The sequence below is a fragment of the Prionailurus viverrinus genome, chromosome C1 (assembly GCF_022837055.1).
Source record: "Prionailurus viverrinus isolate Anna chromosome C1, UM_Priviv_1.0, whole genome shotgun sequence".
Taxonomy (NCBI): Eukaryota; Metazoa; Chordata; class Mammalia; order Carnivora; family Felidae; genus Prionailurus; species Prionailurus viverrinus.
This window is the reverse complement of record NC_062568.1, coordinates 188648705-188667832: the sequence shown is the minus strand read 5'-3', so window position 1 is coordinate 188667832 and position 19128 is coordinate 188648705. Positions and strand designations below refer to the sequence as shown.

Here is a 19128-nt window from a genome sequence, read left to right as displayed (position 1 = left end):
TTAAGCCTGTTGTCCTGGAGCCTGTATGCAAGTAAGTGATTACACTACACTTAGCATATGCTGTATTAGAGGTGTGGACTAACTGATGAAGAGAGAAAAAAATGCAATACCCGGGTTCAAATGTGTACCAGGAGCAGCAGAATAAGAACAATAAAAGCTAATATTTATGGAGCGCCTACACTACGCCAGGTGCTATTCTAACTACGCTACATATTTCATTGAATCCTTCCTGTGACCCTGTGAAGTATCATTCCCATTTTGCAGGTAAGGAAACCAAGGCACACAGAGATTCAGTTACTTGCCAAAGGTGACACAGCTCACAGCGACTAAAGGAGCTGGGATTCTAAGCCCTGTAGATCGATTCCAGGGCCTGTACTCTTAACCAATACACTATCTCCCAGGAGTGCAGTTCATATTTGGAGGACGTAGATAAAGCAAGATGTTACTTTGCGTGGGTGAGTCGATTTAGGAAAACTTAAGAGGAGATGCCAGGAGAGCTGGATTTTGAAGATGGATAGGAGTTCCCTAGGGAGAGAAGAAAGGGAATGGCATTTAAGAAAACAGGGGCACAGATGTCATAAGCACAGAAGCACAAAATCACAAGACATGTGCAAGATAAGTAGCTCTAGATGGCTTATCAGACAGCGAAGAGAGAGGAAGGATGGGTGATGGTAATGGACATGTAGAAGGAGCCCCTGACAGAGAACATGGCCAAGAAGACTTGGAAGCAGAGGACTCTATTGGAAATAAAATGGATTTGGGGGTCAGGAAGGTCTAGGTTTGAATTCAGGCTCCATGTTCCCCAGCCATGCGACCTTGGGAGATTTATTTCCAGCAGCTTCACGTTGCTTCTCTGAACAATGGTTTGCTGTGATAATTGACGGGGATCATTAATGTGACGGTTCCTAACATCAGCCAGGGGCTGGCGCATGGAGATGCCCAGCAAATGCTAAGTTCTCCTTTTCCTTCCCCTTCGTCTTGAGAATCAAAGGCAGTGAAGGGATATGATTAAATTTGCATTTTAGAAAGATCCCTGGGGCTGTAGCATGGAGGAGGTCTGAATCACGGGAGTGGGCAGGATGCTTTTGGTAGGACAAAGTCACCGAAGTCTGGAGGAGGCCAGATGAGCTCTGAGCTGAGGCCATGGGGACAGTGGGAAGAGCACTGATTTCAGAGAGATTTAGGAAGCAGAATCTATAGGACTTGGCAGTTGTGAGGGATGAGTTTCAGGTTTGGGGCATGAGAATCTGTAGGCTGAAAAATGTCTCCTGTGGCAGGGGACCCAGGAGGGGGCTGCTTTGTGGTGGGGAAGGCAAGCAGGGGTTCAGTTTCGGATCCCAGGGCTGAGTATGTATGTGGGATGTCCTGGTGTAGACATGGAGCTGACGGCTGGGTATGCAGAAGCAGCGTGGGATGGAGGTCAAGGTGAGTTTATTCAGTGGTCCGCAACTAGTCTCGTTAATGTCATTCTACCGGGTCAAGGTCCATTTCAAGAGAATGTGCCTACTTCTATATGCCAACTTGGATAGTGAAGAGGTTGGTGTAATCTTCCAAACCTGAATGAATGGCAACGGCAGTGGGAGGAAGAGAAGGAACAGAAAGGATTCAAGAGCCAGGATGAGGAGAAGGGAGAGGATGCAGTCTCCACCTGTGAGTGGTCAGCAAAGGAGAGGAGGAGGGAGAGAGGACGTGGAGGTCTCTAACAGGGCAGCAGGGCGGACTACGATGCTATTTGGGTAAACAGGGGCCCCAGAGGAGAAGCAGTTCTGTGGGATGGTGATGGCCCTCCTCCACCACCCCTCTGCACTCTGTAAACAGGTGGTGATGCCCATGGAGAGAGGGCAGGAGAGATGCCCAGGGGGCCTGCGAGGCCGGAAGTCAGCAGGAGGAAGAGCAACTCTGGCTCCAGGGGAGTAAAGAAGACCCGGGAAGAAGTGACATTTAATGATCAACAGGCAAAAGCAAATGCACCTGAAAGGAAGTTGTGTAAGAGCAGTCAGGGTCAGGGTCAGGAAGCCTGGGGGCAGAGTGGGGGGTGAGGGAGCAGTGTCAGGAATGCAGGACAGAGCGGCAAGCCCTGGGTCCACACTGTCCCACTTGCTCGGGCCCATGGGTACTGGTGGGCCGCACAGCAGCAGGCAATGTTGGAGGGGAGCAGGTGATGGGGGGAGACTCGGCAGCCTCTCCGTAGTTCTTGGAATTCTAAGACATCCTACGCTGTTGTCAGCCTCAGCCCAACAAAGACCACCTGGTGCTCTCCTCCCACTGAACCTGACCTTCTGGTGTTTCCTTCCCGGAGACTGTCAGCGCTATCCACCCAATGTCTCACGCCAGAGGTTGGGGCCATGGGCAACCTCTCCCACACGCCACACGTAGCCAGGGACCAAACCCCGTCCCTCCTTGTAAGTGGTTCTTGATGGGCCTCTCATCTGCCTTGCACCTGCTCCACTCAAAGCCATGTCATGATCCAAGTCAACCACAGCCATGAGGCCTCTTTCCTTGTCTCCAAATATCCCTCCTGCTCTAGCCTGTCATTCTTCACCAGAAGCCTGAGTGATCCTGGAAACACAGACCTGAGGACGCCACTCCTCTCCGTAAGAACCTTCAATAACTCTTACTGTCACTCAGGATAGAATAGAATATCTGTGGCTTATAAGGACCTTACAGAGCTTTGCCTCCTACCAGTCTCTCCCTGCCTACTTTCCTGCCACCAAACTGGCCTCCTCCCAGTTCTTCTGATGTATCAAGCATCTCCCTGTTCCAGGACCTGGAAAGTGCCATTTTCTCTTTCTGGAATCTTCTTCCCTACCTCCCTTCTTCCCTGGCTGGCCCCTCCTCAGCCTTTAGGTCCCAGTCTAAGTGTCACTTCCTCAAGGATATTTCCAGATACAGAAACCCCTTCCCCCTATCTTAAGTTTTCAAAGCATGACATACTTTCCCATAACGAATTATTTCCGCAAATTAATTGGTCGGTTATGCCATTTATCTAATGTCTAGACTGTAAACTCCACTACAGCAGGGACCATGTCCGTGGGCAGCAGGCCTGGCAGAGGCCTCCTCAGTCACTGAGGTTCCATGGCATCCAGCCCCTCATCGCCATTTCTAAGTGCCTTCTGCGGTCCGGGAGCCTCCACGGTCAGAGGCTTTTGGAAGTTTGCTCTAGGTGTGAGTTGTAAGTTTCACCTTAAGAAATGTCTTTCAGAACAACACACCTTTGCCTCTAGACCCAGAACTTCAGGAGCAGTACTCTCCTGCTGGGAAGTACAAAGGACTGTTGGGATTAAGCAAAGGGTTTAATGGAGCCTTGAGGCCACTCAGCTCTAAAGAAATAAAAATGGCCCCTGCATTCACCAATCTTCCTCTCAAGTGGCAGGCACTTAGTAAACATCTGTTGAACAAAGAAATGAAACAGGACACTGAAGTTCAGAGAGGTTAAGTAATTTCCTTAAGGTCACACAATGCACAGCGAATCAGGAATCCAGGTGGGTCTCCCAGGTATGAGAACTGTGGCCTCTTTCATGACACCGTTTGTTCCTGCTTGAAAGCAGTCTGGTAAAGCCATCCCCAAATCTTCAAAGCTCCTCATGATAGTCAATGATTTCTAGACCATGCTGGAACTGAGGACTCAAGAGCTTGAGGCCCTCTGGGGGGAGCCGCCAGTCCCCTCCTTGGAAGGTGGCACCTTTACATTTTGTCATGCCTGCCTCCCGGGTTTCTCCAACACCCTTGCTCCCGAACCATCCTGTGTCGATTGAAGATGCTCTAAAAGTTGTTTGGAGATTTTCTCATACTTTAAACAAGGCACCATATTTCACGGTTACAACTTCAGAGCCATAAAATATAACCCTCAGCTGATACCACGATCCTAAAATATTAACGTACACTTCCTAAATATTAACGTACACTTCCTCCTTCTCTGGGAACAGGCCTTCCGCACCGCCATTAAGTCGTGTGTGTTCGAAGGTGCAGGTGTTATGCTGAGAGTCGCCCTTCCAAGTTTATGACGTTATTTATGATCGACTCTAAGTTCCACTGAAATTCCTTCAATTAACTATATAATTTTAGAGAACTACCCCTCGGCCCCCTTGGATGTCTGCTAACTCTCCGGTGACCCACAAATTTCAGTAAGGACAGTGGAACCTCCATCCTGCTCCTCCCCTGCCTGCATTTCAGGCCAGCGCCAGTGCACAAGCCTGGAGGCCTGCAAGCTTTGGGGTCCTCCACTCCCGTGTCCTCAGTTCCGCCCCCAGGCTACTCCGCCTCTGAGAAAACAAAAATCCCCATAGGCCCTGGGGGGGACGCTGACTTCTGACAGCTCAGGTGTGAGGCAAAGGGAGCCAGGGTGTGACTGCCCTAAAGCCTCCATGTTCCCCGTTTTCCTTGTGCTTTGTGGCTCAGTGTTGTGGGGCGTGGAGGGGGGGCTCGGTCTCATCAGTGCCCTCTTCTGGGGGCTTGGGGTTCTGCCCCCTTATCCTTGGCTTTATCAAGGACACCCGTTTTTAAAATTAGGAAATCGCAGGGGTGCCTGGGTGGCTCGGTGGTTAAGTGTCTGACTTGGGCTCAGGTCATGATCCTGTGGTCCATGAGTTTGAGCCTGCACTGGGCTCTGTGCAAAATAAATAAACGTTAAAAAAGAATGAAAAAGAAAAAAGAATGAAAGTAGCCCCCGGCAGCCCCTGGCTCCCTACCTGCAGCGGCATCTGCCCAGCAGAACAACCTCGGGCCCCTTCCCTGAGGAGGGTCAAGGGGGAACCACGGGAGACCAGGAAGTCCCTGGCCAGGTGGACTTATCAGGGGGTGCACCTACGAGGATCACCTATGAGGATCAAGCTCTCAGGCCCTGGGCCACCAAGCTGGAGCTCTGGAAGTAACGGTGTCATCACGAGTCTCCTGTCAGGGCTCACAGGCCATCGTCCTGGTCTGCCGCAGACAATGATGGTCAAGAACGTGGCTGGTAGACACATGGGCTTGGGTAGAATCCTGGCTTCACTACCCTCCAGCTGTGCAACCACAGGCAAAGTACCTCGCCTCTCCAGGCCTCAGTTCCCTCATGTGGGATAGGGAAGAACAAAATCTTAACCTCCAGGGGTTTCTGTGAGGATCCTGTGAGGATTAAATTAGAGAGGGCAGGGTCTGGCACATAGTTAGTGCTTGATAAATGCCAGCCGGCAGTGGCCGTGGCAGTCAGAATCACAACAGCTAATGCTCCCTGAGTCATTACTACGAGCAAGGCCTTCTGCTGCACGCATGACATTTATCAACTCGAACCTCACTTCCACCTTATGAGTTGAGTAGTGTACTCTTACTATTTACAGGTGAGAAAAACGGGGCACAGAGAGGTTGAGTAACAAGCCCAAGGTCACTCAGCTAGTGGGCATGAGTGGGAAGGCCAGGATTTGAATCCAGGTAATTGGACTCCAGAGCACATTCTGGATGGTTCTGCTATAGCAACAGTGATGACAAAGGTGATTAGAGGACTGGTGACTCCAGTGGTAGGAGAGGAACCCCATAGTTAGGAACGGTATCTGGGAGCCATGGTGCATTCCACAAGGTCCTCACTGCCTGGATGACAAGTGGTGCTTTCTAAATGTTGTGTATATGATCAAAGGGGCCCAGCGTGCGGCTCCCAGACCCCCTCTGCCATCTGCATCGCCACCTTAGGATCTCGTATCCCTCTCCTTCCTCTTTTCAGCTCAGAACTCCACCCAGCCACAGAATTAATACCCCCACTTGGATGTCTCATGGGCATCTCAGACTTTACCTGGACAAAATGAGCTCTTGATTCCCCTGAGGGCACATGCCCCCTACGCCCTGTCCCAGTCATCCCCATCTCGGTTATCGACATCCCCACCCTGCCAGCATCTGGAAAGAGCCTACGAGTCAACCTTGACCCTTTGTTCCATCAGCAAGACTATCGGCCATGCCCCCAAACCACGGTCCCAATCTCCCCTCCATCTCTGCCATGGCCACCCCTGACCGAAATGCAGAATCTCCAGTCTGCTTGCCTGTGACAGCTGCCTCCTAGCTGGCCCTCCTGGTTGCACCTCTTGCCCACTACAATCCCTCTCATCCTAGCATCCAGAAGGATCTTTTTAAAAAAGTAGATTCAACTGCACCATGCCTGAGCTTAAAATTCTTCCCTGACTCCCTCCTGAGCTTAGAACCAAACCTGAACTTCTTGTCCTGCTCCACCATAGCAACCCCTCTCCCCCATTCAACTTTGCCACAGGGGACTGTGTTCTATTTCTCTAACACGTCAAACTCTCTCCTGCCCCAGGACCTTCACACCAGCTGTTCCTCTTGTTGGGGATGCCCTTCCCCTGGTCTTCATATAACAAGCCCCTCTTAACATTCAGGACTCAGTTCAGATGTCACCTCCTCAGAGAGTCCCCTCCTGACAACTCCATCTAAAGTAGCCTTCCTGTCACTAGCTGCTTCATTTCCCTCATGATCTGAAATTTGTTTATTTGATTTTTATCTGTTTTCTGCCTCCCAGCTGCTCACATGTAAACCCCACGAGATCATGGATCTGGTCTGACTTTTCGTCACTGCAATTCTCTGTATCTAGAATGGTAAATATCCAACAATCGGCACTTTGCAACTAAGGATTGAGCTCATAACTCAGTAGCACACGGCGCTACGGTGGCACACAGTAGGCGTGCATGAAAAGCATGAATCCTGAGTGAATGAGTAACCTTCAAGGCTGCTGCTCGTGTTCCCCACTTGGAAACTCGGGGAGACTTAGCAACACGCAGCTTTGAGCTGGCACAGGACGGCCAGAGCTGACTTGGTCCTGTCTGACCCCATGCCCAGCACACTGCCTCCATCTCGCATTCTGCAGGTTCCTCCCTCGGGGCTCCAATATCTGGAACGCAGTTTGACACTTGCAGTCTGAGCTTCTGCAGACCAGTGCCCCCTTCCCTGTCAGGGGACGGCCCGCTGCGCCTGGCTTGAACCTCTGAGGCCAAGCATTTCTCGCTCAGGCTGCTTTCTCTCCACCTGCCGCTCAGCACCCAGCACATCTGAACCCTGTTCCTTCCCCTTCCCCACGCAGCCTTCTTTGCTCCAGGGCCAATGCCCCTCACAAGTCAGGGGCCATTTTGCTGAAACCCACACAGTCTTCCTTCTTGTGATTCAAATTGGCTCCACAAAGCTCGGAGACTCCTAGGGTGGATGTGCCCAGAATGACACAAAGCAAAGGGGGATCATGGGCCCTGCCTCCTTCCCTCTGCCAGTTAGACCAAGCCTCAAAGTGCCAGCAGCCTTAGAATGGGCCTCGATGGAGGTCAGCCTCACACCTGCTCTGCCCCCTGATCCCAGCTACTCCCCCTTAGCCTGGGCCGTGTCCCCAGACTGAGTCTACCTTTTGGGCAGGCGTGTGGCATTTCCTGTTTGACGTAGAGACACAATGCCCTCCAACCTGCTCCAGGAAGCCTTGGACTCAGAGTTTGTGTCACTCAGTGCTGCTGGGCAGGTGGGCTGACCCAGGCCAGGAATTTGCCTTTTGGGCTCGTACGCCTTACATGATCCTGATGGTGAATAGGACCCATCCGGCCGTCCGCTCATTCAGCAAATATTTACGGACCACTGCCCAGTGGATGAGGTTTATCCACGCACAGATGCCATCCCTTGAGAGTTCTACACAAGAGGAAAAAAGGCCAAAAGGCTTTAATCCTTCCAGAGTATGAACCGTTAACTCTGGCATGACTGCGGCTCCTGGCATCGCATGGGCACATGATGAGCACCCTCAGTTCCTATACAACTTGGTCTCCTAAGGAAGCACAGTTTGGAAAATCACTTTCAGAAAAATCACTGGCGTTATTGAGGATGTTTCTCAGACTATGCTTGCGGCTCATGGTGAATTAGAAACGAGAAATGGGCCTGAAGCCCAGAGAACGGGGGAGGTGTGGGGGCTTGGAGAGTGGGAGAGCCACCTGTGCTCCCCCAGTCTTTGAGTAGGAGCCACATCTCATCTCCTTCAGATGCCAGGGAGCCTCTGGGACCCAAAGCCCTTCTGGAAGCCACACTTGACGTCCTTGGCTGGCTTCCCCAGTGTGTTCCAAAAGAGGGCATTCTCTGGTGTGGCTAAATTGGAAGGTACTTAGAGAGGACTTAGAAAGATCAGCCTGGGAGTCTTTCTGGATGGGCCTTGTCCATGTTCAGGAATCTGAACTTGACCCCGTCAGTGATGGAGAGCCACTACTGGCATTCTAAGCAGCAAGTGATTCTGTCAGATCTGTGGCTTAGAAAGTTTGCTCCAGCAGTGAAGAATGGACTGGGATGCGTGTGGCGGGGGACAGGCAAACGGCTCGTCACTGGATGTTACCAGACGGAGCCCCAGATCACTGGCAGAAGCATGGAGGGGAGGGCTGGTGCAGAGGGAAATGTACCAGGGCATGATGGCTGATGGTGCAGGGGGCATCTGGCTTGGGCACCTTGGATGGTGACACTCTTCACCGAGCGAGGGAAGGCAGAAAAAAGAGCAGGTTTGGGAAGACAGGGTTAGGTTTTGGAAGTGCCCCATTTGAAGCACTCTCTGGGGAATGTTGAGTAGAGTCTGAGACCCATGTGGACCTGAAGCATAGGACAGAGGGTGGGGCTGGGGACAGAGACTGAAGAGCCACCTCCCTGCAACAATTAGAAGCCATGTAGTGGATGAGAAGTTCCAAGAGATGTAAGATGTTCCCAGAGATGAGGCCATGCTGAGCCCTCCAGCATTTAAGGGAAAGAATGGTCATCACCTAAGAGGCCAAAAGAGGAAGAAGAGAGGCTTGGGAGGCAGTCGTGCCCCACAAAGGCACCCCACACCCGTGAGCCACTGCTGTGACGTGAGTGCTGGGGGGAGGCAGCATTACCCCAGCCCACTCTGCCTCCCACACCCTGACACACAGGCATTAGACTGGGGACAGTGAGCCGACCCGGCAACGGAAGCCTCCAGGAGGTCACCCTTATCACTTATCTTTTACTAGTGGATTAATAAAAAAAAGTATTTTCACAGCCAGTCAAGTTTCTTCCAGGTGAAAGCTCTCTTTGTTCAGGACAATACCACCTGATGCCTACATAGCTTGGCTGGGAAGGGATGCTTCTATCAGGAGAGGGCAAGTCAAGGGGCAATGGGACTCTTGTGCCTAAGCGGACACAAGTCCCACAGCGAGGCCAAAGTTAAGAGGCACCAAGTGGAGGAGGCTGGAACGAGATGAGAGGGGCAATGTCTGAGCTCAGGGAAGTCTAAGGCTGCTAAGACAGAAGCCAGGGACAAGCTTCCGGGGAGAAGGGGCCAAAAGCTTTGGAGGCTCATGATTGCTCAGACTTTCATTTTAAGCCATTTGCTTTGCTGGGATGCAGACTCCCTGTGTTGCCACAAACCTTCAATAAAGGCCGCGCTGCATGCAAACACCTTTATCAGTGGGTTGTCCTTTTTGTTTTGTTTTGTTTTTCCCCCAGGACAGGAAGAAATGGAAGAAAAATAGGCCAAGTTCCTGACCTAAGTTAGCAGAGCAGAACCCAGGGAGTTGAGGCATGGCGGTCGAGCTCCAGGTTCAGAGAGGGCTGAAGCTGACGAAGATCCCTGAAGACACTGGGCGGGGTTGTGGATTTCCACCTTACTGAGGTAGATATTGACGTGAAGTATATTGCACAGGATGGATGACAGCCCTTCTGCCCCTGATTCTTGGGCTACCTCTCTTTTTCATTTCCATATTAAAAGAGCATGGTATTTATAGTGTTGTGGGAGGAAAGAGAATTGTGGGTTTTGTTTCACAACTAGAACACTTGATTCCATTTACTATCAGGTTTCATATTCTATTATCATGTCACAACTCTTGACACCCCTCCTTGGAAGGTCAGAGTGTTCACCGGTGGCACCCTCTGGGAAGGGGCTGGGTAGGGATGCTCCAAGAGGAGTGGAGACAGCAGCTTCTAGCCGTGGTTGGCCACTCAGGGCCACACACCGGTGTGGAGGGGCCAAGGTCTCACCCGATGGGTTTGGTCATTCCTGATACCAATCATGTGATGAGAAGCACATCCTAAGTTAGAAAAGGGGCCTAAGAGAAGACTTAGGAAGGCGATAAGGGAGATTCTAGTTCCCTTGGGTTCCACCAAGACAGGCCAACATGGTTGAAGAGGAGTAAACAAACATGGAGGCAGATGGCAACTCACACTGACTGGTTGTGGATTGCCTGTTCATAGGAAGGAATTCACTGCCATGTGTGAGCTCAAGAAAGGGTGCTGGGATCAATTAATCATGTCTGCCATTGCAGTGGGAGCAAGGGAAGAGATCTATGTGCCAAGTATTTTCCACCTCTGGTGTAGATAGTAAAAAGGGTATACGCTTATAGCGGGAGTGGGGAGCTTGTCTCCTCAAGCTAGTCTTTGGGTAGTAATTACAGAAAACCTGCCTCTAAGAGAAAGGCAAAGCTTGAACCCAAAGGGAGCTACATGTTCCAATCATTTCTCGACTCCTTGAAACGATCCCCCCCAGACCTATATCTGAGTGTTCAGGGATCCATACAATTTAAAGACGAGAGTTTCAAGAAGAAAAGAGTGGTCAATAGTGCAGAAGGCTGTTGAGAGGTCAAGAAATATCAGGGCCAAAGCAATTCCCATCTGATTTGGCAACATGATGCAGAATATTGGGGCCAAAGGCCAGTCTCCAGAGGAGTAAATGGGAAGTTGGGGGAGAGACCAGGCTGGACTGAGCTTTTGAGATGCTAGGTGTTCCTGGTGGCCTGGGGAAATGCTACAGTGCAATGTCACAGCCATTGAAAGGTGGCTTAAAAAATCTACATGCATGATAATCTCAATTATACACATATTCATAATATATACATACTGCAGTGTGTGTTAGAAGATGAGAAGGAAATACCTGAAAAATCATCATTAAAATGGGTAAATTTTGTTTCTTCTTTACCCTCTTCCGTATTTTATAAGATCATTTAAAAGTGATCATATGTTATTTTTATCATCAGATTACAGGAATGGGAATTACTTTAGAAACAGGCTGGGAAGGGGCACCTGGGTGGCTCAATCAGTTAAGCATCCGACTTTGGCTCAGGTCATGATCTCGAGGTTCATGTACTGAGTCTCGTATCAGGCTCTGTGCTGACAGCTCAGAGCCTGTAGCCTGCTTCAGATTCTGTGTCTCCTTCTGTCTCTGCCCCTCCCCCACTCACACTCTCTCTCTGTCTCTCAAAAATAAATAAATGCTAAAAAAAAAAAAAAAAAAAGAAAGAAATAGGCTCGGAAGAGGGTGACTTACTGTCCCGGTTTGCCTGGGACTTAGGGCATTTCCAGGATGTGGGACTTTCAGAGCTAAAAATGGGAAAAATCCCAGGGAAACCAGGATATGCTCAGCCATCATAGCTGGGAGGCTAAGGCTGATATAGCACCGAAGGGAGGTAGTGGGTTTTGAGGGGGCTGTTGGGGTAAACAGGTTTTGAGCATATTTGGAGGCTAAGACCCCATTAAACAGGGAGGAGGCTGAATTTATAGGAAAGAGAAAAGACTAATCGCCAGGGTGGGGTCAGTAAGAACAAAAGCAGCTGGGGAGAGCCATGCACAGGACAGACTCTCTGTAATGGAAAACAAAAGATGTTTCTTCTAGACAGAAGGCCAGACTGGCTAAAAATAAGTTTGTTGATGTAGGGGTAGAGGATTGAGGGAGTGCACACCTGAGGGCTAGAAGGTCAAGTGAGGCTGAGAAGCCTCTAGAATAGCTGGGGACCCTGAGCACCCTTGGTGGCCCCCAGACATGTGTTCCCCATCCCAGGCCTTGCTGGAGTGCATGGTGTAGTTTCCCCACTGAAGATCAGGTCCCACTGGAAGCTCCCGCCTCCCATCCAGTCACAGCCCACCCCACCCAGACCCTCCCCGGCCACCTACCTCTGCAGGAGGGCAGGGGGAAGTCCCACGTGGCACTGTTCTCAGAGCCAGCGTGACAGGTAAGCACGGCGTGGCCCTCCAGGAAGAAGCCGGGGTTGCAGCTGTAGCGGACCTTGTCCCCGAGGTTGAAGGTTGAGCCCTGCTGGACGCCGTTGGGCAGCCGCCCGGGGTTCCCACACGTGTGACTGGGGAGAACTGTGAGAGGGAGACACACAGCCTGTGAGTTGGGCTCGAGACCTGACACCTGCTTCTGCACAGCACCCGCCCAGGCGGGTCACCCCCCGGGTCTCGTTTCTCCTGCAGACGAGCCCGCCCTCTCAAGGCTGCCTAGTCCCTCCATACTGTCAGTTGTCAGGCATTAAGGCGGAGCCACACTGGCAGCGTATAGCCAGCCATCCAGGTTTCCTGCCTCTTCTCCAGCTCAGCCATGGTTGTGGATTACGTTTGTCCCATCACTCGAGATGCCTCAGGGAAATCACTTTCATCTCTTGGGTTTGCTTGCCCTGATTTCAGAGTCCACACTCCCTCTCACGACCAGGGAAGGGACGCAGAGCATGGAATGGAGTAGGTGCTCATTAAACCGAGTGTCCTTTCTTTCATGTGCGTCTGCCCTGGCCGCTGGAGGGGTACTCTGGCCCAGCGGGTTTGGGAGAGTCGAAGGGGTCGTTAGCATTGGAACAGGCAGTGGAGTGGGAAGGTGAGAACCCCAGCTCTGATCCAACTGAGCCATTTAAAGGGGGAGCTGGGGAGCTGGAGAATATGATGTTCCGTGTGCGACCAGAGCCGAAGCAGTCACGGCCAGCGGTGCGTGTAGCCTCATTATCCAGAGGATACCGTGGAGGGTGCAAGAGCATCACGACCTGCCAGTCTGAGGAGGGAGGCTGGGCGCGGCTCCTCTGCCCAAGTCGCTTATTCAACCTGGCCTGGCTCCCCCAGTCCTCTGCCTGTCTCCCCAGAGTTAGAACTGCCTGTGCCCTGAAAGTCATACCTCCTACCAATCCAGGATGTCCCCACAGGTCAGGGACAGCGGCTCACAGCCACACCCAGAGGGCCATCCAAGTGCGTGTCCATCACCAGGCGATGATTTGCTAAGGTGTCACTGAAAGGCTGTGGAGCAGGGTGGTGGGAAGTACAGACTCGAGAACTTGGGTTCACATCCTGGCCTGATGGCTTGCTACCTGCGGGCTCCCGAGCAAGTCTCGTAACCCCCTGTGCCTCAGTCTTCTCACTTGCAAGACAGGGACCACAATGGCACCTTCATCCCCCACGGGGTACTTGTAAGAATTAAGTGAGCTAAGATTTGGGAAGTGCTCAGGACAGACCCTGGCACACAGTGAGAATGACACATGTGAATGTGAGCTCCCAGTCCGCACTTAATGGGAAGTGTGCATAATTAAAGGTATCTTAAATGTTATGATGTGATAGGGACCAGGCAGGAAACCAAACCCAGTCTGGGGCAGTCAGAGATGGCTTCCTGGAAGAGGTGACATCTATGCTGGATCCTGAGAGATCAGTAAAAATTAGCTAGGTCAAAGAGTGTTCCAGGAAGAGGAAACGTGTGCAAATACCCTGAGGCCAGAGATAATCTAGGAGCTCAGGCAGCCTGAAACAAGAGGGCAGGGGTAGCCAGGATGAGAAGTAAAGACGAAGAAGTACAGGTGGCCAGCCTGGATTCTAGAGGGCTTCCCGGGCCCTTGCTGTGCCCTCTTCCTGACCACGTTGTTGTCTTCCAGGACCCTCTCTACCAGCATTGATGTTATAACCCTCCAAAAGAAGTCTGCCCCTCTCTCTTCTTAACCTCCCCTTCCAGGAGGAGAAAGCATAGTGTAGAGAGAAATGGCAGACTTTGGAATCACCATGATCTGGCTCTGCAGCCTGGTCCTGTCTCTGTCTTACTCTGTGGCCTTGTGACCTCTCTAAGCCTTGGTTTCCTCAACTGCGAAAGGAGAACAATAATATCTAGTGGTTGAGGGCGTTACAAATAATAGATGGTGCACGGCTGACAACAGTGCCCGGCACACAGTAGGTGCTCAGAAAACGGCAGCTGCATTATTCCATCAGGCCATAGGGCCATGAGGGCAGGGTGTACCCTGGGAGCCTAACGCAATACTCCGGCACTTGTAGGGACGTGACTACATTTTCATTAATTGGTTGTGGGGAGGAGTTATTCATGTAATAATTCCTTCATGCAACGAAAACTCGTTGCAGGCCTACTGTGCTGGGACTATAGCAGTGAACTAGACAAAGCCAGTCCCTGCCCTCAAGAGGCTTATGTTTTTGTGAGAGACTTATCGCAAGGACTGAAGAGCTCTCCTGTCCATTCTCCACCTCTACCAGGTGAGATGACCCAGATGAAAGGATTACCTCCATCAACCTGTCCACTAGCCCAGCTTAGCATTTCCCGTGATCCCATGCTGCTGGCTTCCTCGGGTGTTCCCGTGATCCCGCCTCCTCGGCCTTTCCCATGAGCTCGTGCTACTGGCTTGCGGCAACGGAGGCAGTGACTGTGATATGTGTGTGTTTGTGAGTGTCAGGGGGTTGGAGGGGCGGGTCAGGTAAACATTTGGAGAAGAAAGCAAGCTAAGGGGAGGGGAGGGAGCCAACCAGGGGAAATGGGCTGAGAACTGGTGTAGAACTAACGTTCCATTTTCCGCAACGAGACGCAAAGACCCAATTTAATTAAATTACTAATGTCAAATTTTTAATGAACCTGCTTCTGCTTTGGGCTTTCTTCCTTCGAAATTAATGACTGGAACGTCACTATAAATAAAAGTCGATTCTTTCTAAAAAGTCACTCTCAAACACTCACTGCTCTTTACTTAACGAGCTGTTCGTAATCAGACCACTCTGACCTGGCACCTCCACTGGGACTTGGGTGTGATGAATGGGGGCTCGTTCCCAACACCACCTCCTTTTTTATCTTGAGTGCCGCTCCTGAGAGGCCACACGGTGAAGCAGGCGGGAGGGCAGATGTTGGGCTCAGAGAGGTGTGGATTCTACTCTCAACTGAACCACCTCTAGCTGAGTGATCTTGAGCTGTAATTGTCACCTCTGCCCTTCAATTCTTCATCTAAAAATAAGGATACTTTTCCTTCCCATGGGGGGTATTGTGTTAGTTTCCTAGGGCTGTAACAATGTACCACAAACTGGGTGGCTTAAAAAAAAAAGACAGATTCTTATTGTCTGACAATATGCAGGTTTAGAAGTCTATGGGAAATTTTTGAGCCTCCCTAGTTTCTGGTGGTTTTCTGGCAATCTCTGGTATCCCTTGGCTTATAGATGCTTCACTCCCATCCTCTGTCTTCACTTGGCATTGTTTCTCTATGTCCAAATTTCACCTCTTTATAAGGACACCAATATACTGGATCGGGATTGAGATACACCCTAAGGAACTCATCTTCACTTCCTCATCTGCAAAGACCCTATTTCCAAATGAGGTCAAATTCACAGCTACTAGGTGTTTTAGGACTTCAATAGATCTTTTGGGGGACACAATTCAACCTAGAGCAGGGCTGTTGTGCACAGTAAGTAAAACCAGATCTATAACACCTGCTATTGAGTTCCTGGAATGTTTCAGGCCCTGGGCTACAAATGTATTTTACTTAGTCCTCAAAACTATTCCGGTGGGATAACTATTATCCTCATTTTATAGATGCAAATAACTGAGGCACAGAGAGTTTAGGTGACTTCCTCCAGGCCACACAGCTAGAAAATGGCAGAGCTGGGCTGTGAATCTCAGTCTTTTTGGCTCCATTGTTCAGCACTCTTAAATGGACTGTGATACTAAGAGCACCCACCATACAGTGGGTGCTTAATCTACCAGAGTTCCCTTCCCCCCTCCACCATTGTAGGTGCCACGACAAGATGAAGGGTGATTACCTGACTGTCCAGATTTAATAGTCTGTTTTTTTTTCTCCAGTCTGATTTACTAACCTGGTATTTTTTAATAATGTCAAGGGCAACATTTAAAGTGTGGGCTTTTGTCATGTATCTGATGTGCAACTTGCTGGACAGACAGAGGAGATCGGAGATAAGCTACAAAGCAACAAGCCTTTCTAGGTGAGGCATTCTTTGATTTTTTTTGATTTTGTCCGTGTGTTTTTTGGCACAGATATTATAGCTGTTCATGCTCTCCCATCTATAAAACTTCCCTTTGATTGCTCACAAAATGAAGAGTGGGATATTTACATCCAATGCAGTCCAGAACAATATTATTAAAGCTGTGCCTGACATTGAACAGTTCCACTGTAGATTAGCTGTGGGGAATTCTGTCCCTCCTACAAAGCCTGGCTCTTGCCAATCAATATAATATTCTCGGTGATTGTATGACAATGAATCTCCTCTGTGGTTGGAGTGCAGCAAAAGCTACACCGTGCCTTCTTTTATTTTTAATTTGAGACTTTAGTTCCCATATTATAATGAAGAGTCATTTATGCTCTCTGGACAAGCACCCTCCATATGTTTTGATTTCTTATCTTCCATCAAGTCACTTGTTTCATCTCCATGGCCATACGGTTGATACTAAGTGGCAGGATGGCTGGGAAAAAAAGATTCAGAGAGAAGGATTGCATTTCCCACAACTCTCAACATGGAAAAAGGAGATGGCATTTTGTGTGTGTGTGTGTGTGTGTGTGTGTGTGTGTGCGCGCGCACATGTGTGTGTGTGCGTGTGCACGTATGTGACTGAGGGTTAGTGGGCAGTCAGAGGAGGGAGGAATAAAAACCATTATTTCTGGGTACCTACTTCTGCATCACACATGATCTTAGTTATTTTTTTTTTTTTTTTACCTTTTTTTAATGTTTATTTTTGAGAGACAGAGAGAGACAGGGCATGAGAGGGGGAGGGGCAGAGAGAGAGGGAGACACAGAATCTGAAGCAGACTCTGGGCTCTGAGCTGTAAGCATAGAGCTGAACGCAGGGCTGAAGCTCACGCCCCATGAGATCATGACCTGAGCTGAAGTCAGACGCTTAACTGACTCTGCCACCCAGGCACCCTGATCTTAGTTATTCTTTATAACTCTCTTGCTTTTAGCTGTTTGGCCTTGTAAACATAGTTTATTGCACACTTACTATGTGCTATCCTCAGTGCCATGTGCTTTGTGCTCAGAGAAGCGGGTACACTCGCTGTCTCTACTTCCTCTCCTCCCATCTGACACACTACATATTTGATACATTTAATATTCTTTGTCTCACCCTGGTACTATGTAAGCTACACAAAGACAGTTTGTAGTCTCTTTTGTTCACTTCTGTGTTCCACTTCCTAGAACGCCGCACCTCATGTATACTAATACTTTGATAAAAGCTTATTGAATGACTTAATGACCTTATTTAATCCTTCCAACAACGCATTGAGAGAGATGCTATTATTATCCCTTGTGGAGATGAGCATGATCGCCAGAGAGGCCGGGCCATTTACTCGAGGCCACATGGCTCGCTGCGGGGGAAGGCTGGGTTTCCACAGCAGTGCCTGGCAGCTGAGCCCTTCGCATCCTCACCAGGCAGTGCTCGCACTGACGACTCCACAGAGTCCACAGTGGCTGGTATATCCTGAGACGTCGTCATAGAGGACTTACACTCGTTCTCCTCGGGGAGGTCTTGGGGCGTCAACCAGAGCCTGGTCCTGTCCATTGCCTGCTGCCTGTCAATCAAACAAAGGCAAGGACACCAGGGCCTCGGATGGGGTGTGCCGCCCACGAGTTCACAGGGCCCTGTCCCGTCAGGCCCCTCCCTGACCAGTGCCGGGTGTAAGCCCTCCACCGCGAGCATGTTCTCTCGGCTTTTGTTTGCAGTTTTTGCAACCTTCAGCATCAGGCTCACGTGGGGAGTTTCATAAAGATACTGATGCCTGTCCCCCAGCCTACTGAATCAGAGGTGGAGCTTGGGTTCATGTAGGTGACTGCAACGTGGAACTGAGATTGACAACCACTCACAGTAACCTATTCATGTTGGTTATTCCATTAACGCTGTTGGGTTTACCTCTCTGAGCTGTGAACTGTTCAATCTCCAGGGCCTTTCTTATGGCTGGACTTTGACTTCTGGGGGCAGCAAGCCTGGCCTCGCTCCTGGACTTTGCTGTGCTCCATAAATCAGACTTGCCCTAGCCTTCCCTCTCCTTTGTCGTTCCTCATCATCCCTGCCCTGGACTTCTGCACCCCACTCTTTGACCTCCTCGCCGCTGCTGGAGTGAGCATTCCAGAACGGCAAATTCACCACGGCCCTGCCTTGTTCACACCCCATCAGGGACACATGTGTCAAAAAGGCTTCCCTACCACCAAGCAATGGCGAATGCAGGCCCTCTGGTCTTTGCTTGGTTAATACAAGAATAAATAATGATTTGAAAAATTAATAATAATAAGAAATAAAAGGAAAGAAAAAGAAAACTGTGAGAGCTTTCCCATTGCTGTCAGAATAAATTAAAGCTTGGGCTCATGCAGCCCCATCCTTCCGTGAGGCGGCCCCTGCCAACAGCTTCTGCTTTATCTCCTGGTCCCCCCAATCTTATCCCCTCCACTATGGCTATTCTAAACCACAGGCACCCTAAGCACATCTTGCTTTTCTCTCAAATTTCCCATCTGGAAAATTCCTACTCATCCTTCAAAGCCACATTAAATGTCACTTTCTCTGGGAAGCCCTCCTTGATACCCTTCGTGTCTTGTCGAAACTGTAAAATCCCGGGAGAACACATCGTGATAGAATGTAAATCCAAGCATCCAAGCATAATGCCATTGGCCTTTGGCTCCCAGAATCCCGGAACTCCCGGCCCATTAACTACAGAGGGTCCCCCCCACCCCCTATCACCGCCCCGGTCATCTCTTCATTTTGTGATCTCATGTCCCACATCTTACATGATTGGGAATTTTTGGATCCCACTTACAGAATTACGTTGGAATTTTAGTTGCACTTTAATTCCTGCACTTGTCATATGACATTGCAACTCATTCATCCATTCATTTACAACACCCTGGCTTCCAAGCAGGAGCTGAGCCTGCCTGTAATTGTTTGTTTAGGTGCCTGTTTCATCTCTGGACTCCCCCGAGGGGCAGGAATGACTTCTTTATTTATCTAGTGTTCGACTTAATGCCTGGCAGGAAGAGGGTGTCTTGTTGGAATGTGTTGAATGAATTTTATATGTGTACATATATATAATGTATATAATATAAATATAAGAATATGCATTATATATTAGCATATATATATATAAAGCAATAAACTAGTGCAGGGTTGGCAAACTATTTTTCTGTAGAGGA

At 49.9% G+C, this 19128-nt stretch overlaps 1 protein-coding gene across 1 annotated transcript in view; it reads right to left on the bottom strand.

Moving 5' to 3' along the window:
• Positions 1-19128, bottom strand: part of CSMD2 (CUB and Sushi multiple domains 2) — a 600812-nt gene that overhangs the window by 389823 nt on the left and 191861 nt on the right. Inside the window, exon 4 of the mRNA XM_047870009.1 lies at positions 11881-12075. Coding sequence (XP_047725965.1) covers positions 11881-12075 — 195 coding nt within the window. The remainder of the gene's footprint in view (positions 1-11880; positions 12076-19128) is intronic.